The sequence below is a fragment of the Peromyscus maniculatus genome, chromosome 1 (genome assembly GCF_049852395.1).
Source record: "Peromyscus maniculatus bairdii isolate BWxNUB_F1_BW_parent chromosome 1, HU_Pman_BW_mat_3.1, whole genome shotgun sequence".
Lineage (NCBI taxonomy): Eukaryota > Metazoa > Chordata > Mammalia > Rodentia > Cricetidae > Peromyscus > Peromyscus maniculatus.
This window is the reverse complement of record NC_134852.1, coordinates 66491231-66516736: the sequence shown is the minus strand read 5'-3', so window position 1 is coordinate 66516736 and position 25506 is coordinate 66491231. Positions and strand designations below refer to the sequence as shown.

At 43.7% G+C, this 25506-nt stretch overlaps 1 protein-coding gene across 1 annotated transcript in view; it reads right to left on the bottom strand.

The window, feature by feature from the left end:
- The window catches only part of Oca2 (OCA2 melanosomal transmembrane protein), a 274614-nt gene that overhangs the window by 64933 nt on the left and 184175 nt on the right, over positions 1-25506 (bottom strand). The window contains exons 22-23 of the mRNA XM_076565552.1: positions 18127-18220; positions 14555-14648 (exon numbers count right to left, since the gene is read on the bottom strand). Of these exons, the coding sequence (XP_076421667.1) occupies positions 14555-14648; positions 18127-18220 (188 nt within the window). The remainder of the gene's footprint in view (positions 1-14554; positions 14649-18126; positions 18221-25506) is intronic.

Genomic DNA, 25506 nt, shown 5'->3' with positions numbered 1-25506 from the left:
TCCCTCGGTCCCACCTCCACTCAATGCACATATGGACCCCACAAACCAGAGTCAGTGGATCACTAAATTTAAAAAAATAAAAGAGGAAGTTGGGGACAGGGAATTAGAAGTGGATCTGGGAGGGGTGAATGGGTGAATATGTTCAAAATACATTGTATGAGATTCCCAAAGATTAATAAAAAATATTTATTTCAAAAAAAATCTCATAGGTGATTCTTAGCATAAGTTTTGAAGTAAAACCCCAGTATTTGGAAAACCTAAATTTAGTATAAAAGAAATTCAAGGAGATAACACTGTCTTCCAGAAGCTGAGAGAACAATGGAGAGAAATTATTGTGTTGGAGAAATCTCACATGCAGAAATTGGACTGTCTGGTCCTGTATTCTTTATAATTTCTGTGAGTCGTTTAAGGGGGAAAAAATACAAAGGAAACTATGAAGATGCTATAAATTTAATTGCAATGTCCAGTTCACAGGACAGTAGAGACTGAGCTATTTAAGTTCTAGAAGGAAAGGGGGTTTCATTTTAAAGTTAGTGGGAAACTGGTGTGTTATTAAAAGGCTAAAAAGCTAAATATAGAGACATTAACAGACACAATCACACCGTTGTTTCAGTCAGGAGGAAAGTAAATCATCTTTCAAAATACAGACTTGAATTTCTAAAAATGAATTTCTGTTCATGTTTTTGATTACTTTAAACTGACAGATTTTCAATAAAGAAACTGGATAAAATGGCATGTATAGCACAAGGCATTCTTAGGGTAAATTCTATAACTCAACAGAGATTTTGCTGGGCTTGCCTTATGACTGGAGTTTGTCTCATTTTTCATCCACTCTTGTGAATGACAGAATGGAAAATGGACCTGAATCTAAAATGACCGGAGAATGTGTGTCACCTCCTGCCCTGGGTGGCACTGTGACACTCTTGTTTCATTCTCCACACTCACTCTCAGACACACTCGATTTGGGTGATTCTGATTCTCTAAAGACACTCACAGGGAGTGACTCCTCATTGGTGGCCTTCTCCACTCTAGCTGGACCAGGCTCCATCACATACCTGTGCCTTCTCAGTGGTCCTGGTCTGGACCACACCATTCAACCACTCTTAATGGCAGACACCTGAGGACAATACCCACACTGAAGGAGCCTGTCACTTTTATGCTCAGAACCTCACAGAATATTTGTGGAAGAGGCAGAAAGAATTCACACAGAAAACCTCAGCTAATTCTGGTAGATCTCAAAGTGCTGATGAGGACACTTAGATGCTCAGGTGACCCAGACAAACTCATGCTGGAAAACACCACTGTCACTCAAACAAAACACAACATCACCAAAAGACTGTGATGAAAGCTATCCATTTAAGTGTGAATATAAGGCCTGAAGATGCCTCCTCAGGGCCAGACTTCTCTTCTGAGTCTGGGGAAATGTTGGAATGAGCTCACAGTACATAGCAGAAGCTGATTGCACCTGCCTGCGACTGCACACCGTAGAAAGGAGAGCTTGTTCTCTCTGGATCAAGTAAAAGATAAAATTCAGGGTTCTCCAGCGCCCTGAGAGTGTTAGGGTTCTCTGAGACTGAGCAGTCAGAAAATAGCTGCCCTAGCCTGCCAGCTAAGTCATCCTGAAGATGAGCCATGCTGCTGCCAGAAAGGAATACGTGAAGCTGTCTAGGGAAAGAACAGCTCATCTTGGGAAGACAGTTCCAGAGAACAATGTTGTGGAATATTATTTTAACTAGGCAAAGATGCGCTACATTTGTTTATGCTGTGGAATATTACTTTAACTGTGTAAAGGTGTCTTTCATTTGTCTGTGCTGCCTTTGTTAATGATGTAAAGATATGTTACATTTGTCTGTGCTGCCTTTGTTAATGATGTAAAGATGTGTTGCATTTGTTTCACCTTGCCTGCCTAAGGCACCTGATTAGTCTAATAAAAAACTGAACAGCCAATAGCTAGGCAGGAGAGGGATAGGCGGGGCTGGCAGGCAGAGAGAATAAGTAGGAGGAGAAATCTAGAAGAAAGAAAAGAAGAAGAATGAAGAGAACAAGGGAGAAAGAGAAGGAGATGCTCAGGGCCAGGCAATCAGGCAGCCACCAGCCAGCTAGACAGAGTAAGACATACAGAAGGAAAAAGTTTAAAAGCCCCGAGAAAAAATGTAGATGAAGAGAAATTGGTTAAATTATAAGAGCTAGCAAGAAACAAGTATAAGGCCAAGCACGCATAACCAATATTAAGTCTCTGTGTCATGATTTGGGAGTTGGTTGGTGGCCCAAGAGAGAAACCCTGCTACAGAACAAGGGCCAGGGTCCCATGGACAAAAAGCACCTACGGACATAAAAGTAAAGAAAGAACAAAGCAGCCTTTAACAAAAGTGAAGGCATTAGAGTATGTGTTAGGTGGATGCAGTGGGGGAAGAAAGGGGGAGAGAGAAAGAAGGAAAGGAATGTATATATATATATATATATATATATATATATATATATATATATATATGGAGAGAGAGAGAGAGAGAGAGAGAGAGAATAAGTAATATACACATAATTGGTAAATAACATGAAAAATGGATAGTAATAGGTAGATAATAGCAGTTTATAGATAGCATACAGATGATAGATACATAGATAAATAGATAAAAGATAGATGATAGATGAGAGATAGAAAATAATAAGTATAAAGAGATATATAGTAAGATAAAATAATACATACATGTCTTAGTTTGAGTTTCTATTGCTGTGACAAAACACCATAACCAAAAAGCAAGTAGGGGAGGAAAGGGTTTATTTGACTGTATGTTTATATCACTGTTCATCATTGAAGGAAGTCAAGACAGGAACTCAAACAGGGCAGGAACCTGGAGGCAGGAGCTGATGCCAAGGACATGGAGGGGTGCTGCTTACTGGCTTCCTCTCCATGGTCTGCTGAGGCCTGCTTTCTTATAGAACCCAGGACTACTAGCCCAGGGATGGCACCACACACAGTGTTCAGGGCCCTCTCCCATGAATCATTAATTAAGAAAATGCTCTATATCCAGATCTTATGGAGGCATTTTCTCAATTAAGGTTCCCTCCTTTCAGATAACTCTAGCTTGTATCAGTTGACAGGAAACTATAATGGCACAATACATAATAGATAAATAGATGATAGCAGTGGGACTGGAACACCAACCAGTCACAAAACCTTCAACGTACAATCTGTCCTGCCTGCAAGATGTGCTGGGGTAATGGTGTCACAGAACTTGTGGGAGTGGCCAACCAATAACTGGTCTAACTTGGGTCCTATGCCACGAGATAGAGCCCAAGTCATGTCGGATAGCCCAAAGACCCAGGAGAGAACCAAACATGACTGGCAAAATGAGAAAAAAAAGTCAGTGAAATGATTCCTAATGATATACTCATAGATCTGTGCCTATCCTAAGTGTCATCAGAGGGGTGTCATCCAGCAATTGATAAGACAGATGCAGAGACCCACAGCTAAACACTAGGCAGAGCTGGGGAACCCAAAAAAAAAAACAGGGATGAAGGACTATAGGAGCCAGAGGGGTAGAGGACACCACAAGAACATGACCCACAGGATCAACTAAGCAGGGCTCATAGGGGCTCACAGAGACTAAATCAACAATCATCAATCCTATATGTGTCTGAGCTAGGTCCTCTGTATATACCTTATGGCTGTATAGCTTGGTGTTCTTGTAGGACCCCCAACACTGGGAGTGGGGAGGGTTTCTCTGACTCTTTTCCCTGTGTTTGGGACCCCTTTCCTCCTACTCCATTGCCTTGTCCAGCCCTGATATGAGGGTTTGTGACTAGTCTTATTATAACTTGTTAGACCATGTTCAATGAATATCCCTGGGAGGCCGGCTCTTTCTCTGAAGGGAAATCCATTGAAGGGAGGGAGAGGGGAGGTGGGGGCGGGGCAGGCGGAAGTGGAGGGAGGGGAAACTGTAGTAGGGATATAATATACGAGAGAAGAATGAAAGAAAAATATGGAACAAAATGAATAAATGATTAGCACAACTTTTCTGCGTCCCCTCTCCTGCACCCTCCCATGGTTATCTGGGTTTTGAAGTTTCCTTTATCTATCTAGGATGCTTTTGCCTTTGTCTCAAGTAGCCCTGCAGAGTGCACCACCTGCCCAGCTCCTGTGCCATTAACTATATTCATTCTCGGGATGGCTGATCAGTAGCATGCTATATTCAAGATACCCAAGTCAGAGCAGCTCTAAGCTGAAGTCTTAGCACTAACCAACAGGGCAGGTTTCTCCTCTTGCTGTTAAGAACAAGGACATGAGTCGAGGGTGACTTTGTCCAAGTGAAAGTTAAAAAGTCCTGTTGTACTGGGTCAGCAAGGGGACAGAGCAGGTGGAAGTGGTTGTCTAACCAGCGTGAGAACTGAGTCCTCCACGTGCTTTATGGCACATATGGATACATGCACACACAATAATGATGGTAGTGGTGGTGGTGGTGGTGGTGGTGGTGAGGAGAAGGAGGAGGAGGAGGATGTAATGACAATGATGATGATAAATGAAATTTAGAAACAAAAGATATCTGTTGCTCCAAGAAGACAGATGTCGACTTTTCCAGCAGGGTTAGCTACGTGGAAAATGGCCTTCTTCTCTCTCCCTTCTTTTTCTCCATTTTTTCCCCCGCAAAACCTATAGATAAGACCAAGTTTAAAATTCACATCTAAAAACCATGAGTCTCATAAGTATGATTTCAGGCCTCGGGAGGAAGTAAGGTGTCTGACTCTGGTACCGTAAGGCTGTGCACACAGTATAATGCTTAACCTTTAGAAATGACCCTGTATTACATTAGCATCTGCAGCGACCTTTGAGAAAATAAAAATGTCTAGCCAGAGGTCCCTGAGGCAGTGGCTAGGTGGGTTTTATAAATCTACAAAGACTCTTATTCTGACAGTACTGGCCGGTGGTCACAATAAGTAAAGCCACGTTGTCTTTAAATCTGCTTCAGGAATAGTATTTTCTAAACAGTTTGTTTTCTGGATGTATTTTCACTTTTTGCTTCATTTTATCAGTGTGTTCATTTTTTAAAGCCTCATAGAAATTAGTTATGCTCCAAAAAATTTCAAAAGAAAACAAAATGTAGAGACAGACTTTACAGAAACTCGATTCCATAAAAAATTAATTTAACACGTCTCCACATTTAAAGAGATAGCAAAAAGTCTACATTATCAATTGATAAAGCAGCCTTTTATAGATGTGTGTATACTGTGTGAGTGGGAGTGAAAAGGGGTATTCTATTTCCCTGTGGGAAGAGGCACAGAAGACTACATTTCTAAGCTCAGTGAAAGAAAAGAGCATCGGAATAATCTCTACTCATAAATAATTAATTTCAATGAAAAAGGGGGATGTTATCCTTTCCAGGAAGAATAGCAAAGATGCTCCTGGGAAGAAGGGTAGGATACATGGGCACAGCAGAAGAATGGAGGTACAATACGGGATTAATGATATCCCTGTCTTCAAAAGGAGAGTGGATCTCTGGAAGGCACCGTGAAAGCAGCCACAATACACTCATGCATCAACATGAAAGACGTACTAAACCACATAGATCTCATGCCTGTCAGTCTAGCTGAGAACATAAGGGGCCATGAACAGACATCAGTTCTCATCAGGACCATCTCTCCTGATCCGCCCCAAGCCTGTGCAAACAACCGGCAGAGCCCAGGAAAACCTAATCAAAAGAGAAAAAAGCAATAAAGTTTCTAAAGTTGAGGAAACAACAGCTGGAACTAAGAAGGCCAACCTGAATGTAGAACTTCTGCAAATAACACAGGGTGCAGAGAAGCCATTCACAGGGCTCTGCATGATGGCCCTGACAGCATCCTTACTGGGGAGAAGACAGAAAACAGCAAGACAGACACATGCACCCATTCACGACCGAGGGAGGAAGTGGGAAAGCAGTAAGGGGAGAAAATGGAGGACACTGTGAGATAAAAGAAACAAAGCATTAGTGGATTCTTTAACTCCCAAAGCTATAAAGAAATAAACAAAACTCCGAACACAGAAACTACAATCTACAGCGAAGGCCAAAGCCTGCAGATTAACTGTGAATGTGGTGGGCCTGACTCCAGCTGGCAGCCTGTCCATGAAGTACAAGAATCCAAACTCAAAGACACTGTAAAACCCTATACAGAAGCTTCCCAAAAGCCAAATGTAAACTAGGAAATAATACTGTACTGTGGCCCTCTGCAGGGATGATGATATACCCTCAAACACAACAGGGCTGGGGGCCGGGGGTGTTGAAAAAGTAACTTGAATCCAACCTTAAATACTAAGAACAGAAGCAGACAAAAACATGAAATGAGAATTCAAAGTAAAGACCTAATTATGCTAGAAATGAAGATTAAATTCTAAGATGCTTCAGAAAGAATAAAGTCGAGTGAAAATGTAATAAAGAATGCCGGAGTAACAAAGAAAACATTCTCATATTTTTATGAAGATTAAGTTAAATAGGAGGCAGTAAGACTCCACACAGAGAGAGCCAGGACTCAAGGAATATAACAAATATTTAAATCTGTGATCCTAGAGAACTTTGTGGAACTAAAAGAAGACAAAATCCCACATGTTAGAAAGCCCACAGGACACCACAGGACATTCTAATAAAACTGAGATTTCAAAGATAAGTTTTTAAATTCTCTGGGCCTGCAGCAAAATGAAGAAGAAACTTATAGATACCATGGAATTCATTCCCAGCAGACTTCCCAGAAATGTGTGTTGGTGGGTGTTCACTGTCAACTGGACGGAATCTAGAGCCACCTGTGGCAGGCCTCTGAGCATACCTGTGAGGGTGAGGAAACATCCAGATAAAGGCCAGTCTCAGGGCATGCCTGTGGTGAATTATATTGGTCAGGTTTATTGAGATGAGAAGTCTACCACCTGTGGGGAGAATCATTTCCAGAGCTTGGATCCTGAACTATTCAAAGAAGAAAAAAGGAGATAAGATGGATCTCTCTCTCTCTCTCTCTCTCTCTCTCTCTCTCTCTCTCTCGCTCGCTCGCTCGCTCGCTCTCTCTCCCCCCCCTCTCTCCCTCTCTCTCTCTCTCTCTCTCTCTCTCTCTCTCTCTCTCTCTCTCTCTCTCTCACACACACACACACACACACACACACACACACACACACACACACTGCTCAAGGAAAAATCATGGAAGGGGAATAGAAAGCATATAAGAGCATAGGACAGAAATACATGCAATATAAAGACGTCTTCTGGACATGACATGGCCTTTGCACTTCATGTGGTCACTGCAGCTGGGTTATCTTCATAAGACCTACATGCAATGAGGCCCATCCCCCATTTCTTCATAGATGGGCAGGGGTCCATAAGGCTCCTTCCTCTTGGAGCTATTGGCAGTTAAAGGTTGTTGGGGAAGGAGTCTCATTTTCTTTGGCGATATCACTACTGATAAATTAAGCTCCAGGAAATACCCTTGCTCAGACAAGATTTTCAAATTAAACTCAGGTAGTCACACACAAAATGAATACATGAAAGTAGTAGATGGACATGCTGGGAAGAAGGGTTTGAACAGGAGAGGGGGAGGAAGAGAAAGGAGAGTGAAGGTAGAAACAATGAAAATTCATTACAGGCATGTATGGATCTGTCACACAACTAAAGGAAAAGAGAAAAGAAACTGAGCAGTGTCCATCCTTCCCTGCTCCCCAACTACCGCACACTGTGTCCAGACGCCTCGGGCTTCTGTTGACAGGGATTTTCCCCGTGAGAGACTGTGTCCTTGAACAGTGAGCTGAAATAAAGCCTTTCTCCCTTAGGATGCTTTGGTCAGGGAATTTTATCACAGCAACAGGAAAAGAAATTAGGTGCATGTGAAAAGAGAGGTGATAAAGTAGTGTCTTCAGAGACCCAGAACAGAAGCCAACCCTGTCATGGAGTAAGAAAGTCTAAAGCTCACTTTAAATCTACAGGAACTCAAAGAATATTCTATATAGGAGTTGTTCAATATTAACCTCATCCATCGGGCTAGAGATGGCTTGCTAGTTAAGAGCACTGGCTGCTCTTCCAGAGGACCTGGGTTCAACTCCTAGGACCCATCCAAAAGCTCATAACCATCTGTAACTCCAGTTCCAGGGGACCCAATGCCCCCTTCAGACCTCCATGGGCATCAGGCACTCATGTGGTACACAAACATACATACAGGCAAAATGCCCATATACATAAAATAAATAAATAAAGTTACTTTTAAAAATATGTATTAACCTCACCAATCAAGATACTAGGCAACCTTGGGGTGTGGGGGGGGGGAATGAGCCAATGGTGAACATACGGTAGGATTAACTGCAGATCTCAAGTAGGAACCATCGAAGAAGAGCAATTCATACATGCTCTCTGTCTAGAAAGTAGAAATTAATCAAGTAGCAAGTAGATGGAGAAAGAACGAAGGAGAAAATAGACTCACCCATGGTCAACTAGCTGACAATTGGAAGCCAAGGGACATCTAAGATCCCTTTGTAAAATTTAAGATATGAAAGTACACTAAAAGGAAGTCAAGGCCGGAGAGAGCCCCTGTTGCCCTTGCAATGAATTGAGTTTGGTTTCCAGCACCCACATCGGGGTTTACAACCATCCATAGCTCCAGTTCCAGGGAGTATAACACCCTTTCCTGACTGCCTTGGAGACCAAGCACACAGGTGGTACACATGCATATATACAGCAAAGCACTCATATATGTAAAATAAATAAATGTAGCCAAAGCATGTGTATCAGAAGTTCTTCCTTTGTATAAACAAACTGGATATTAAAGGTTTTTAAAAATGAAATGGAAGATTTGAAGGCATTTTACTTTAACTTAGCCCAACTTGGTGTTTTTTTCCCCCTCTTTGTAATATTAGACTTTGAACCTAGGCTTTCATGCATGCTAGTTCTACCTTTGAGCCATACCTCTGCTTTTAGCTTTTCATTTTGAAACAGGATCTCACCAAGTTGCTAAGCAGTGGTGACTCTGGACCACAGGGGCTATCTCATTTCAGGAGATCTCAGTTCAGGAGAACAAATGTGACTCATATAAATGTGAGCTTGTGAGGCTAGACCACCGGGCTAGCTCGATCCCTAAGGTCATCAGGCTCCTGTGTGTAGGCCATCCAAGCCTTCCAGTGTGATGACACACACATATACCACCCACAGATGCTGAATTATAGGCACTCCCAAGAGGCATAGGTCTGTCCTCCTTCCCTGAGACACCAAGCCAGTGCCTTAAAATCCCCATGAGGACCTTCTTCTCCCTAAAGGTAGAAAGATAGAGGGGCCAATGAGTCCTGTGCTTGGATGACCAAGGAGGAACACTTAGGTGAGAGCCTTCTAGCTCTTCAGAAATTAAGAGCCCAGAAATGATGGAGAGTTGATTTGTCAAGTCATGGTCTCTGCCTACCACAGCTGTCCATGACAGTGCTCACCTCTGTACCCCTTTCTTGACTGTGCTATGGGCCTGGATCCTGCCCAATTATGATGGTAGAGATAGGAAACTTGTAGCATGAAGCGAGCCATCCTGCTGAGACCCCTGCCATGGTTAGTAGTAAAGCAATTCTCCATATTTAGGATTACTCTTTTCATTATCATCAGAGGAAGATGCGAGTCTAAACAGGAATCAACTGGTCAAGCATTAAATCTTGCACTTTGTTCCCAAGCAGCAGGATCAACAATGTACCCAGTGTCCAGTGGGAAGATGTACAGTTAGCACCTATGCTAACTTGAACAGCAGCTCTGTCTCTTGCCCACATCTCAGGCTCCCACAAGTGTCATTCAAGTTAATGTCTCATCAAAATTTACAATGTTACTAGTTTCTCATAAACTAGAGAAGTATCTCATATAATCATATAATAAATCTCCCCAAAGTTATCTTTCTTTTTTTATATGGGGACAACTTAATATTTTGGACTCTGTCCCTCACATTTTCCATGGTGAAAATTTTAATTTCCAAATTCATATGTTAAATGTTTGGAGGTGATATCATTGAAAGGTGACTGACTCATCTGGAGTCCACTCTCATAAATGGGATGATCTCGTGCATTAATAAATTGATGGACTATTGAGGGATTGGCTTTATTAGAAAAAAAAATGCTCTCTGACATACTTGCTCTGCCTCATCCTAGGATGCCCTTTTCCATGTTATTATGTAGCAATCAGGCCTGCACCAGGTGCCAAGCAGATACAACAGCCGATGGTGTAGGTGTTCAGCCTCCAGAATTCTGAGCTAAACAAACCTTTATTCTTTGCAAATTACCCTGACTTGAGTATTTATTATATTGTGATACAGCAATAGGAAAAGGACTGTGGCCTGGCGGTTATGGTGCACACCTTTAATACCAGAACTCAGGAGGCAGAAGCAGGCACATCTCTGTGAGTTTGAGGCCAGCCTGGTCTACAAGCAAGTTCCAGGACAGGCTCCAAAGCTACACAAAGATACCCTGTCTCAAAAAACTGAAAGGAAAAAAAAAAAGAAAGAAAATGGACTGTGGTAGTTGGTCTTGATTGTAGAATGACCTTAGAAATATACCTCTAGGTATGTCTAAAACACATTGCCAGAACAGGATAAACTGAGGAGGGGAAACTGACCTCAAAGTGGGCAGAACCTTCCAAACCCTGGCCAAACGTAAGGAGGTTGGAGAAGAAGCAGTGTGCACACCTGCCTTCACATCTTTCTGAGCAGGTGTGTCCATCACTGCTGCTGCCATCCTCTGCCGATTTCAGTCTTCTAAAGTGGACTAAAGACTAGTGGCTCTCAGGGAATGTGCAGGCTTTCAGCACTGGCTCTCCAGGGAACGCGCAGGCTTTCAGCATTGGGTTGGAATGGATGAATTATTCAGCTTCGTGCGCTGAGTAACTAGTAACAGGTACCGTGGCTCTCCGGTGTGGAGGCGGACATTGTTGGATAACCGCAGCCTCGTGTGTAAACTAATCTAATGAATTATAGATGTGGTTTGTTGTTTGGGTGGACTTGTATGTGGGAGAATGTGTAAGAGTTTGGAGCTGTGGCCTAGAGATGTTCCAGAATGCGGTAAGCAGATTTTAATGGATCGTTCTGTTGGGAATGTAAAGAATGCTGAGAGAAATGCAGATACTAATAACAGTGCTCAGGAGATTTCAGGGGGAGAGAGCGCTCTGCTGGAGATCGCACTGCAGGTCCCTTGTGTGATGTTGCAGCAGAGCATCTGACTGCATTTTTCCCACTTGTTAACATTTCTAATGAAGCCAAATTTCAAAGCAATGGACTAATTTGCTCGCTAGAGGAAATTTCAAGACAGGCTAACCTTGGGGCTGCAGAGTGGCTGCTTCTCACTGATCTTAGCCAGGTTTACAATTCACGCAAAAGTCGAGCAAAAAATAGGGAAAATACAGTTTGGTAATTAAAGGACCTTAAATAAGTTTGAAGTTTCAAACAAGATGGGTTCTGACAAAAGAGCTGTAATTTTAACCACCTTTAAAGGGTGACCCCAAGCTCTGCACTGGGACAACAGACAAAGTGTCTTGATGTCAGGGCCCCATCACAGGCTGCACTGTGGCCATGTAAATTCACTGGAAAGGAGCCTGAGCTGAGCATGCTACTGTAAGGGCTCCCTGCTCACAAACAACTGCCTGGAAGAATTTTGGTCCCGGTTCAGCTGCCTCAGCACTCATGATCACCATGTCAGTTCTGATAGGAAGAAGCCAATGACGTCACTAGTGGCAACAGAACTTGAAATCATCACCCACACTGCGCTGACTTTGAAGGCACACAAGAGGGAAGAAGATAGATTATGAAAGCTCTCATCTAAGGTTTCAGAAGGCTGTGAGGTGAGGGAATGTACAGCAGGGTTGGGTTCCCTGGAAGGAAACGCTATAAACTTGAAGCCTGAGTCTGAGCCATGACTCCAAGTAATCGGAGATTCCAGAAATGTGTGGCACTCACAAAGGAAAACTGAAGGCAATAAATTGCCTGGCCCAAGAGACAAGCCACAAGAGCAGAGCTGAACGTGCCAAGCTAACCAAAGCAGGCAGAGCATGAATCATGCCATCCAGAGCTCTAGATGCCAGGCCTGGGGCTGTTTCTAGGATGGTTTCTGTCTTTGTTCGGTCCATTCTTTCCTTGCTATTGTCTTGTTCCTTTTGGAATCAGGTTATTTCTTCTGTGCTGTTATATACCAGAATCACATAACTTATTTATTTTTTGGTTTTACACAGACCCTTAGCTAAAAGTTTCTTTTTAATCCCAGAAGGAACTTTAGACTTTAGAACTGTTAGAACTGAAATATTATGGAGAGTTTTGAATTTGGACTGCCCAGGTTTTACATGATGAGATGGTCATGAATATAGTCATACCCTAGAAAATTGTTATTTCTTACTCCAACAACCTTTTACTCTGCTGGCCTAGAAGACATGGTTCCCAAATGGAAGCATGATATTATCTCCACTAAACTGAACACTAAGACTTCCCCATGGTTACTTTGGATTTTTTGTGTCCTTGAGTTGACAAGATAAAGTAGGAATTAAAGTAATGGCAGGTGTGATTGATTCAGCTGACCTGTGGAAAACTGGACTTCTATCACACAACAGATGTAAGATTATATAGAGAGTACAAGCAATTTGTAGAGCATCACTTAAGAATTACTGTGCCTTGTGGTTAAGTTCAATGGGAAATATAACCCAATCCAAACAGTATGATTAAGGAACATAAATGCTACGGGTCTTTCTTTTCTGTTTTGTTAAGAATGTGTTTGTAGGGATGGAGAGATGGCTCAGTGGTTAAGAGTACTTGCTCTTGCAGCAGACCCGGGATCAATTCCCAGGACCCATAACTATCTATAACGCCAGTTCCAGGGGATCCAATGTCCTATGCTGACCTCCTTAAGTACTAAACACACATGTGCTGTGCATACACATATGCAGGCAAAATACTCACACACATAAAATACAGTTTAAAGAAGAGTATGTCTGTGTATCTATATTAACATATTAAGTAAATATCCAAGTTTTCTTTCCCTTCTGTTCTTTTACCACATAACATAGCATCAACTCTGAGCACTTCAGTACTGTCAAATCTATGCTATCATATTTAAGTTATGGGATATAGAAAGAGTAAGTATTCCTCAAAAGACTTTGTCACATATTCTGTGGAAAGAATTAGTGACTTCTCAGTTGTATAGTTGGCATCCATATCATCTTAGGAGTAGTGACTCTGTCATTATCATAATTTAGAGGACTTAGGGAAATGTGATTGAACTTCATCATCAGCTCAACTGGATTTAGAATTGAGTATGAGTGACAGCTCAGGACACATCTGTGAGGGCATTTCCAAAGAGGGTTACCTGAAGTGCACAGGGGGAGGGGGGAGGGGGGAAGGTCCACTCTTGGAGTGGCTTGACCCTAGCTCACATATAAAGGGGCCCAAGGAAAAAGAAGTTGCCCGCTAGCCTGCATGCTTCACTTCTTCCTAAGCAAGTATAACTGTTACTAGTCACTTCAGACATGTGACTCCAGCTCCTTTTGCCTTCCATTATGAGCTGGCTACCAGTGACTCTCTTGGAATCTTCTAGGCCTTCAGTGCCAGATGGGAACTTCAGAGGCATCCATCTCATGCGCAGAGCAGTTACTAGGTTTTGAAACTCTCCACTCTGCAGCTAACCCATTGTTTGACTGCTCGGCATCTATTCTGTGAGATTGTCTGATCCTCCAGGGAGTCTTGCATATTACAGTGCATTATACTAAGACACCGCTCTCAGTCCTCAAGTAGGTGTGACAGCCAGGGCTCTTGTCCAAGCTCAGACCCGGGCAAGAATTACCTTGCAGAGGAACAAGTTTCTAGGTTAGGGATGACTGTCTCCAAGAGCCATAGTCTCTCTGCCACTTCCCCAAACACATGTTAGAATTCTTCACATAAGGGTTGGCAGAAGCCCATTACTGTCCATACACCAAGTTCAGGTTCATGACTCAACACCAAATAAAGATCATTGTGGCAAGACTGTTTCACGAGTGCCCCTTCCTTCCATTCCTCTCCCTTCTTTGCTTGGAAAGTGCACGTGGGCCTCGGAAACAGAGACACACAGGCAACCAAGAGCAGAAAACGAGCCTAGCCTCTGCAACAGATTTCCTTTGGTAGATATCAACTGTATCCCTGACAACACTGAGTCCATCTCTGTGCAGTTCTCCTGCAAAGTGCTCACACATGAAACTCCTACTTCCAGCCTGCCTTCAGTGTGATTAGCTTGGCCCTAGTTTTCAGTATTATTCCTGAGTCCTTGCTAACATCTTTTTTTCTATGCACTCACAACCTTCACTATCTGTTCCCAACTAAGATTTTCAAAATGTAAAATCACGAAGTGTCCAGCAAGCTTACAACCATTTCTTAGCCATTTCTTCAGCCCAAGTCATTCAGAATATGATGAAGCTAATTTTAATAACAAATATGCCTTGATCTGAGTTGATACCACCTGTACCAAATCATGAATATCCAAGTGTCCAGCATCATGCATTGGTGCATTTTTTTATTAGAATAGTTTAAGAACCTGATATTTAAGGAAGTATTTTAAATGATTATTTTTTAATATTTAGAGTACCTGAAAAATTCCATGAAAGAGAATCCATACCCATGCTGCTCTGCAATTCCTGCACAAACAACATTCGCAGATGCTCCAATCAGTGTCCCATTACCTGGAATCAGAAATTAAAAAATAAAGTAACAGCCAAGCTCATCTTGGAAGCTGATCTCTGCTCTATTCTTCTGTTCAAAGGCTGTGATATGATGATTACAGTCACCGTCAAAGTCGAGGTTTTGAAAATGTGTGGAAACCCAAACACATTGCAAAGAAAAAAGTGAGTTATCTGTGTGTAAATGGCATGGTTCCTTTACAGATTGCATTATCAATGTTCTATATGATGCTAAGGAGAATTGAAAAGGTCCCTGTTGGAATCAGGTAATATGCATCTTTTGGAGAAAAATGCAAGCAAAGCAAACAACCATGGGTGGCAATCTGTGTCCCTTTTTAAACAGTGTAACAAGACCTCAGATATGAACCTCTGGACTCTAAGCTCAGACATCTGCTTGGAAATTCTTTCAGCAGATGAAAAGGGTTAGAAACATCAGGTGAAACAATGGCATAACCTGACTTCATTCATTAACATAAACATTTTCTTGAATAAGCTTTCTTTGTGCAAATGGGATGAAAGGACATGCTGTGCACACGGGCACTTATGCCAGTCCTACAGTCTGGGTGAGGAAAACAGCCAAGGCTATCCCATCAAATTATTCTCCCCACCCCTTATTCTCTCCCTCACGTAGCGATTCATTCAAGATGGACTTACACAGATGAGCCCAAGAGCCTCTTCTTTCTCCCTAAAGGAGCCATCAGTATTCAAGTACACAACCCAGGCTCCACCAACTTAGCTCAGGTCCGGCATCAGTACATGAACAGTAGAGAAAAAGCCTGTTTCCCCTGAGAGCTAGTGAGCAGCTAACCCTGCTGTGGAGCTGCTACAGTGTGTGAGCAGGAGGAAATGATGCTTCTGAAACTGGAAACGTAAACAGGATGAGGCAGAAGAGTTCCAGAGGCTCATGAAGAAGACAATGGCAGGGAGACTGGAAAGCTTGTTACAGTATCAGGGGTGAGAGGTGGCAAGCCCGGAGCTTGAGTCAAGGCTTCTGCCTCCAGAGCAACATCCAAGAGGAGGAGCTTAAAGGTGTCTAGGGATGTGTTATGGATAGACACAGAGCATCTGAAGGGTCTGTAACAGGTAGCAACGTACAAGTCATGGTTTTGCTGGCCCAGACTACCTACCTCCCCTGGGTGTTATTTTCAGATGTATCCACACTATCACTTGTCTGTCTGTCTGTCTGTCTGGTCCTCTTCTGAGCCTAGAGACCTGACAAATGAGACTCTGCATCCTTGCCAAATGTGATAATTAGTCTTGGTTGTCAACCTTACAACCAATACACCTCTGGATGTACTGGGGGGAAATTATGTTGACTGGTTAATTAAGGAAGGAAGACCCACCCACTATGGGTATCACCATACCCCGGCTGGGATCCTGGGCTGTGTAAGTGGAATGCCGATAGAACCTGACCAGACACTGTGTCATAGGGTTTCTATGGTTGTGATGAATACCATGACCAAAAGCAGGTTGGGGAGGAAAGGGCTTATTTGGCTTACACTTCCATATTGAAGGAAGTTGAGACAGGAGCTGATGCAGAGAGCAAAGAGGAGGAATGTTGCTTACTGGCTTGTTCATCACGGCTTGCTCAGCTTGCTTTCTTATAGAACCCAGGACCACCAGGCCAGGGGTGGCCCCACTCTTCCTCAGCAGAGTTGGTGTACTGTTATGACTGAGCACAGTAAGTGTTCAGTGTGCCAGGGATGAACACCTTCCAGCAACTCGGTTTAAAAGTTCTCGGTGCTTAAAACCTTACTGTTCAATAATGCTGAACACCTGTTTCCCAGATGTGCTAGGTGTCTAGCCTACCTTAGCTTATTAGTCTATAACTAGTCTGTGTTAGTGTCTCTCCCTGAGACCCCCTCCAAGTTCACCCTTCAGGAACTAGCCCAGGAGGCCTCTTGCCTTTAAAGATCCTGCTCAAAACCCCCTTCCCACAGATCACATTTTCTCACTGCTGTCTCCCCCGACTGTGCTCAGGGCCTCCCACCGCGGGAGAGTACCCCATTGTGAACATCCCCAGTGTTACAGTCTTAGGTTGAGTGGCTGCCTCCCCACCCTAGAGCACAATGCCGGGTTATTATAGCAGGTAGTTCACATGTTTGAATTTTATTGAAGTTTTTAAAAATCCCATTTAAGGGATGAATTTGCAGTGTCCTTGGATCTTGTTCCCATTGCTGGTGTTAAGTGTATCTGTGAAAGAAACTCTGTTGTTTCCTGGAGCTGTTTCTCAGGTGGAAAAATTTTTTAATTATTCTGCACTTCTATAAGATTTCAGCCTCAGTCACTGCATCCGGCAAATTGGCTATCTTCTGAAGCCATAGATGTGCCGCTAGCTGATGTTAATCCCACTTCACAAATGAGCAGATAAATGAGCCAGAAAGTTATCGATTTGATAGTCAGATAAGTCAAAGAACACAGAAAGCTAGATTATCTGGACATGCCTGAAGGCAACATAAAAATGTTAAATATAGCTGGTGTGTTTATCGAAGATTCTCCACAATCCACCTGTGTTCCCACAGGCGATTAAGCCGTCTGAATATGAGGACTCTAGCTTGACTCCACTGCAGACAGCTACATCCGAGGCCCTCATGTATTAACCGGGCGTCAATTTCGACTGACAATCTCTAACTCACGTTGCAGCTTCTTTAGACTTCAGTCCCAGCACCCATGTTTGACCTGTCCTCTTCCCTCTGCCTTTTAGATAGAGTCCCTGCAAACCCGTGCATTGCTCCTGGGCAGGAGAATGAGAGAGAGTGGCCACTGCAGATTCTTCCGACTTGGATAGTGTGGTGCGTGGAGGTGCAGGGTGGGAACGTGTTAGCTTTGAACTGTCAGTAGTGATCCTGCTCAGACCACGGGGCTCTGCAGGGTGAGAAGTTGTAGGGAGCAAGTGAAGTCATGAATGAATATGTTGTTGACATGGGTGCCAATGCCTCAGACCCATGCTATGGTAAGGCCTTCCCCCGGGCAGGCCTCAGAGAGATGGCAAAGGTGTCTTCTGATCTGAATGTGAACGATAACACTGTGTAAAGAAAATGTCCACCATAGCGTTCTCCCCCTGCAGGTTTACAGCCTGAAGACTGCTTCCCTACAGAGACTGCCCCTAATCTTGTCCCCTCGATCAGATGTACGAAATAACCCCGCCTCTCTGTTCAAATGTACACAGTAAACTCTGGGCTCCCCAGGCACTATGACTTCTTTCTCTGAGTCCAGAGACCTGATCCGTTTTTCTGCACGTCCATGCTTTTGCCTTTTCTTCTTTCCCTTGCTGCTCCTAACTAGGGTTCCAGGACCCAAGCCATGCAAGGACAGGGTGAAAGCTGACAGGCTTCCCAGAGGAACTAAGGAATTCTGACTGTTCAAACTTTGAAATCAGGGTTCTCCTGAATTCACTTTTGATTTGCTAACTACCAGCTCCTTCTTTGTCTGCCCCACGGTGTCGGTGTGGTTTTCCCACAATGAAGTCAGGACCCCTTACCTCCCAGGCAGGCACCGAGAGCCAGGGCATACATGAGCGGCAGTGCAGGCAAACTAATTTCAGGGTCTTGGCTCAGGTTCAAAAGTACAGGAATCTGTGAAAGAAAGGGACATTGTAGCCATATGTCATAGAAACCTACAAGAGCTACACACTGTGACAGACTTACAGAATGTAAGTGGCCTTATGTTATTATTGTTGTTGTTATTCCTATGTTATTATTATTATTATTATTATTATCATTATTAGTGTGTGTGTGTGTGTGTGTGTGTGTGTGTGTGTGTGTGTGTGTGTGTGTGTGTGATGGCGTGGAAGTATCACAGCACAAGTGTGGAAGGCCAACCTTGTAAAATGGAGTCAGTTCTTTCCTTCCGACCTCACATGGCTCAGGTTGGCAGGCTTATATTCTTGGGTGGCAAGTGCCTTTAACTACTAAGCTATCTCACTGGTCTTCAGAGAGTTGTTTTCTTTTTGCTTTTTTTTTTTAATAACCAGACTGTTAAATAAATAATTAAAAAAAAAAAAAGAGCACCAGATGCACGGAAGGGAGCCAAAGCAAATTTTGGCATTCACAAAACCTTGAGTGTGTACCCATCTGTCCATGTCTGGTCCTAGCCAGATGAGGTTTCCTCATTTGAAGATGCCCAGACTGCTACCGTGGGTCACAGTGGAGAAAGTCATGTCCTGTCTCATGTGGTGCCTAAGAACCACGAATCCAGTGTTTATGAAATCCTGCCGGTGTCATGCTGTGCACGAGGCACCATCTCAGTCCACGTTAACTCACTCCTCCTCAAATGTGTCTGCTATCACTTCAGTTGACAGATGAAGGCTGCTGAGATGGCTCAGAGGATAAGAGCACTTGTTGCCAAACCTGTTGACCCAAGTTTGATTCCCAGAACCACAGAACTGACTCCTGCAAGGTGACCTCTGACCACCACCACCACTACACACACACACACACACACACACACACACACACACACACACACACACACACACACACACACCACTGTCATCTACCACCACCACCCACATATACAAGAGAAATGTAAAAAGTAAGAGGATGAGAGTGGGACATGAGAGGACACAATAATGGTAGGTTTTACAACCAAATCATGAAAATAGTCTTCACTCAGAAGCAGCACCCTGGGAAAGCTGCCTCTCACCACTGCTCTCCCCAGTCATCCTGACCTGCGGCATTTGTGCTAGGACAGGTATAGAGTTTACAACCAGGAATATCAGTTTCCAGAGAGTCCTACCAATAGCCAGTGGCCCTCTTCTAATAGAAAAAAAATTGCATTATTGTAACCAATGAAATATATAGGACTATGACATTTCTGTAAGAAATGTATGTTGTGTTTTTAAAGTATCATCTCTTTGAGTGTATTTATAACCGACAGTTTGCTCTCCTGTGTGTTTGAGATACACTCTGATTATCCTTTCTCAGAATCTTGGTCCCCTAAATATATCACAGTGGTTTGCAGAGTGTGTGGACCTAAATCTGGCTACATGACTGCTAGTCAAAAAAAAAAAAAAAAAATGAAAGATGCCCTGCAATGTCCCTCCCAGGCCACCTTCCCTAGCCAGAGGACTCACTAATCACCTACCCATTGGGAAAGGCCTGCAGCCCACATTGCCAAGCTAATGGAAGAGACAGTGTGTCTTTGCTGCTCACATCCCTATTCCTCTAGGGACGGCCTTATTTAGCTCTCATAAATGGCATATTGGGATTCAATCCCAGATCCTCCTTCTGCAGAAACAGCCATGAATCCCTATAACTGCTGTGTTATTTAGCCTAATTACAGTCTACTCGGCCTGGCTCAGCTCTCTATATTATTTTGTTTCTGGACATTTTAGAAAAGAAAAGGCTAAAAGCAATAATGGCATCAAGTGAGAAACGAAAAGGAAAAGCTTGTGTGAAGTACTTTTGACTTTCATCACCTCTGAGTGTTTTTCCCTAAGCCAGGTGGTACAGCCAACAGCTACAGCTGCTTGAATACCTTCTTGTTGGGCCTGGAAAGGAACCTGGGGTAAAAAGTTGCTGAAGAACAAGACAGCCTTCAAAATGTGACTTTCACGCTGGGGTAGATGGCAATACACACGACTAGGTATATCCAAGAAATCGGTTTTTAAAAACTGTAAAATTGTGTGCATAAATTGCCATCACTTGAATTCAGCCCAGGATAAAAACAATTTAAACCTCAAAGTTGCCACAGAATCTTCCCTGTTCAAGCCAAGGAGATTAACAGAAGAGGCTTCAACAGAGGAAGAGTGTCTGAGAACTCTCAGTCCCTAGCACCGTATCTCGGGTCTCCAGTGCAGCCGTGGGGGACACTGTAGCAGAGGTCCAGGAGTCCTGCTGCTACAGGGCTGCTCTCGGAGTCCCACAAGCTCTTGCCTACTGCAGACAGGAGGAGAAGGAAGAAAAGGCAGGTGGGTGTGAAGGGCATGGAAACGTGTTCAAATATTAAAGTATCTCGACACCAGGATGCCAGTGTCTTCCACTGCCCATCCCATACAGCTTTCCCCCCACTTCAAGCAAGCAAGGGATGAGCTCTGGGACATGGTGAGGACCAGAGGCCTCACACTGACCCCCTTCAGATACTCTATGGCTATTCCCATTGCATTAAATATTAGTAGTGCTATTGTTTAATATTTCACAGTTAACAATAAGCAGTGAAGGGAAGGGGTCCAGACAGAGGGCTAACCACAGCTGCTGTCTCGAACAAGAGTAACCTAGGACGAAAGTCACAAACATTTTACTTCAGTTAAGAAGAAGAAGAAGAAGAAGAAGAAGAAGAAGAAGAAGAAGAAGAAGGAGAAGGAGAAGGAGAAGGAGAAGGAGAAGGAGAAGGAGAAGGAGAAGGAGAAGGAGAAGGAGAAGGAGAAGGAGAAGGAGAAGGAGAAGGAGAAGGAGAAGGAGAAGGAGAAGGAGAAGGAGAAGGAGAAGGAGAAGGAGAAGGAGAAGGAGAAGGAGAAGGAGAAGGAGAAGGAGAAGAAGAAGAAGAAGAAGAAGAAGAAGAAGAAGAAGAAGAAGAAGAAGAAGAAGAAGAAGAAGAAGAAGAAGAAGAAGAAGAAGAAGCTAAAATAGCCAGGCATGGTGGCAAACAGCTTTTAATTCCAGCATTCAAGAGGTAGACTCAAGAGTTCAAGGCTAGCCTAGTCTACATACTGAGTTCAAGGCCCAGGGCAACTTAGTGAAGCCTTGTCTCAAAAATAAAAATAAAAATAAACGCTAATAACAAAGTTAGTCCATCCCAACCCCTGGGATGTGAATTCCTTCATCCACACTGCTCTGATTAAAATGTTCCTGAAGCCTTGTCCAGCCAACAGGGAAGCCTAAACTCCTCTACTGACTGCTTGGTTTTTCTCTGGGCATGAATAAAATTTCCATGGTGTCATCCTCCCAGTTATGAGCCAATTCCCTGAATCCCCTCCCTCCCAGTGACATTCCATCCTTTCCTCACCACTGAGAAGCGTGAGCTGCTGTTTGTACACAGTAACATGATGAATGTGGGGACAGTTGGGAGACCTGATACAGAGAAGAGAGACAGGCTGTGTTTTCTCTTTCGTCTCATATGTCCTCGGGATAACAGAATTACTCGGCCATTGTTCTAAGGCAGGGGTTCTCAACCTATGGGTTGTGACCTCCTTGGGGTCAAATGGCCCTTTCAAAGGGGTGGCCTATGACCACTGTAGCAGCAGTCTGCCTCTGTCTCCGGAGCAGTTACATCACCTGCCACCAGGTGCCTTTCGGCCCTCAGGTGTGAGACATGTGCAGCCTTTAAAAGTGCCCACCAGGCACAGCTCGCTCTCTTGCCTCCTCTTCTTCCTCTTGTCTCTTCTTTGTTCTCTTGGTTTCTCTGTCGGTCTGTCTGCGTCTCTCATGTTCCAACTCCAACATGGCCGTTTGCTCTCCCCCTCCCCCAGTAAACCTCTTGCGCTAACTCTGTTGCGTGGTGATGTGTTTGCTGAGTGGCGTCCCTTAGCAGGGCCTGCCGAAAGGTACCCACTTTGCCTTTCTTTTTCTTTTCTTTTTTTTTAATCCTTATAATTGCATATCAGATATTTACATTGCAATTCATAACAGCAAAATTATAATTATGAAATAATTTTATGTTTGGTGGTCACCACAACATGAGGAACTGCATAAAGGGTCACAGCATTAGGAAAGTTGAGAACCACTGTCCTAAGGGAACAATTCCTGCAGGTCCTACATCTCACCAAGTAGTCTTTAACTACATGACTGCGTTTGTCCTTCAAAACAGCAATTGTATCTACCAGTTCTTTGGTCCTTTGTGTATTTACATATATGTTCCCTGTGGGAGTCTGCCGGAGTCCAGCTCCAACCTATAAAGGGTTTGGGGGTGAGGAGAAAGGAATAAGGAAATTATAGATAGATAGATAGATAGATAGATAGATAGATAGATAGATAGATAGATAGATAGATGGATAGATAGATAAAAAGATAGAAGGAGCTGATAAGAAAAACAGAGACACAGGACAGCTTCAGGAGGGCCCTAGGTCAATACCCAGTTGCCTTGAGGTTTATTCCAAAGGACTTTTTATACAATGCCAAGGGGTGAGGCAAAGGACCTCCCACTTTCAAGATCAAAACACAACATACAGTCAAGTATAGACCCTTCAAAACACCTAGTAATATAGCCCTGCTGGGTAAAGCAAGCTCAGATTCTCTGACCTTGAGTAAGGTCTCACTAGGAAGCTTCTGTGGGCCTCCACAGCTCCACTGGATGCAGAAGGCACCACAGCTGTGTAAGGTGAAGGTGCTTCTAGTTAGAAGGGACTCTGCAAACAAGAAAACTGATGCCCCTCGTCACTGATCAGTCAGTGGGTGGGAGCCAAATCAGTGAGGAAAACTGCTGAATGGGTTCATGGCAGGGGGGTTGGGGATTCACTTCACACACCTGGGCTTGGACAGAAGAGGCTAGAGAAGAAGAAATCCAGAAAGCAGCCCCTGAAGCTCAGGAGCGTGAGCCCCAGCTTACCACAGCTGGTCCAGGAGAAAGTTCTGCTGGGGGAGGCAGGCAGTTAGAGGATGGAAGAAGGAGGGACAGATTCCCAAGCCTGGTCTTTACTAAGCAATGGAAAATTCCCAGGCAGCTTATCACTGACTGTAAAGGTAAAAATAAAAACCGAAAGCAGCTGGCTATTTCCACCTGACTGGCCCTGGGCCACACATGCATTCTGCAACCCCATTGTTAGGTCTCAGGCTGTCCATGTCTAGAAATGAGCTCAAGCTGGACTAGAGAAGGATTTCTGGTGGTTTGATGAAAGCCAGCATTCCTCAGGAACTAATGAAACTGGTTCCCAGCTGCCAAAAGGAGTCATTCCCCTTTACCTCTGGCAGAAGGGACTGGATGGCTACCTGTGGTGCCTATCAGCATATCACAGCCCACACTGGCCTCCAGGCCACCTGGGTATCATAAGTACCTGTTATACATTTCAAAGCCCATGATAGCACTCCATCCTTCCCTTCCAGTCATCCTCATAAGCCACAGGATTTCTCCATCACTCTATCTCTATTCCCTCTCTTTCTCCCTCTTTCTAGCTGTCTAGCTGTCCATCTATCCTTTTGTTCTCTTGTTATTCTCTCCCAAGTTCTCGTTCTCTCTCTCTCTCTCTCTCTCTCTCTCTCTCTCTCTCTCTCTCTCTCTCTCTCTCCTTTATCTCTTGCTGTCTCACTACCTCCACTATTCTCCCCGCCTCTCCCACTTCTCTAGAGCTGGCCATGTCTAGTCTGCTTTCTCTTTCTCTCTACTCTGAACTCCTCTAGTTGCCTCTGGATATTGTCTCTCTCTTTAGTCACAATTAAAAACCCTTACCCTAATAATGGAGCAGCCATGCCTACCATCTCCTCACTACACCACCACCACCACGACCACCCCACACTTACACCCATCAAGTGCAAAGGATCATTGCATCATCTTCCACATGTACCAAAGCCACAGGAGCAAAAGCCTCTGCATGGCACTTGCCATCCTACTCTGCAAGCACAAGCTTAGGATTCCCAATCTCCATCAGCAATCACGCATGTGCAGGAGCCAGGACATAAGCGGAGAGCTAAGTGCCAGAGAGCTGTCACCAGAGGCAAAATCAACCAAGCAAAGGTAAAGGAGATTCTAGCATGGTGGTAAAGAGAACCTCCCTCCCTCCCTCCACTAAGACAAGGGCACCTCTCAGGATAGGGGAGGCCCAGCAGGAGGAACAGGCAAAGGCAGAGCCTGTGGCTCCAGGGGACACAGAAAAGCACTGACAGTGAGTGACTGGAGGATGGTAGACTGGAGAGGATGTAAACAAAGAGTTACTTTGGGGAAGGTAGCCTTCTGTGATTAATTCTCACTTTTATCCGTGTATGCCAGGCATGACTCTTTTCTTCCACATGAATATGCATGAGTTTTCCTAATAAAATCCCTTTGTCTCCTTTGTTTAAGGAGACGTGCTTTGGGAGTTTTCCCAGTGCTCTTTTTATTTGAACAAGTAACAAACCTTTCTTCACTCCTGTGTTCCCCTTGTGTGCATATGGCTTTGCCCTCATCCAAGGGTGGACCTGCTATGCTCTGCTACAGGTTGAAATACTAATGCTATTTTATATGCGTTACAAACAAAATGGTCCTCACTAATACCGTGAATAAAGTTGTTACCTGCTAAAGTTATCTACATGAAAATTTTAAAAACCTATTCGCATACTGATATTTTTAAAGAAACTAAAATGAAATTTTAATTTTTTTTTATTTTTATGCCTATGAATATTCTGTCTTCATTATGTCTATGCACCATGAGCACTTCTGGGGTCCTCAGAGGCCCAAAGAGGGTGTTGGATCCCCTTGGACTGGAGTTACAGGTGATTGTGAGCCACCATGTGGGTGCCAGTACTCTTAACTGCTGATGCATTTCTCCAGCCACAGAAACAATATCTTAAAAGACAAAAATAAAGGATTGGAACAAGATACAGCACAGAGGTGTATAGAAGATGGAAACCTTACTCAATATAAAAGAAATGCAGAGCATGAACAGTGAACCTTCAATGCCTAACACAACTATTAAGCCAATAATGAAAAGCAGTACCGAAGTGTGGGAGAAATCAAGCTATAAAAAGATCTGCTCTATTAAGACAGGTGATTAGAAAAGCAAGGAGGGGTCCAGTGAAGATCTAACTACACCATGGCATGCCCGTGCATACAGACATGTACAGAACTGGGCTCACATGCACATGAGGAAGTTTGAATTTGTTACTGCCTTTGTCTCAGCACTTTCTGTTTGTTTTACTTTGAAGAAATGAAACATTACAGATAAATGGCTCAGTTGCTCACAGTATTGCTTTTACCTTCCCACCTCCTTAGAGAGTCAACTTTGTAAATTTGA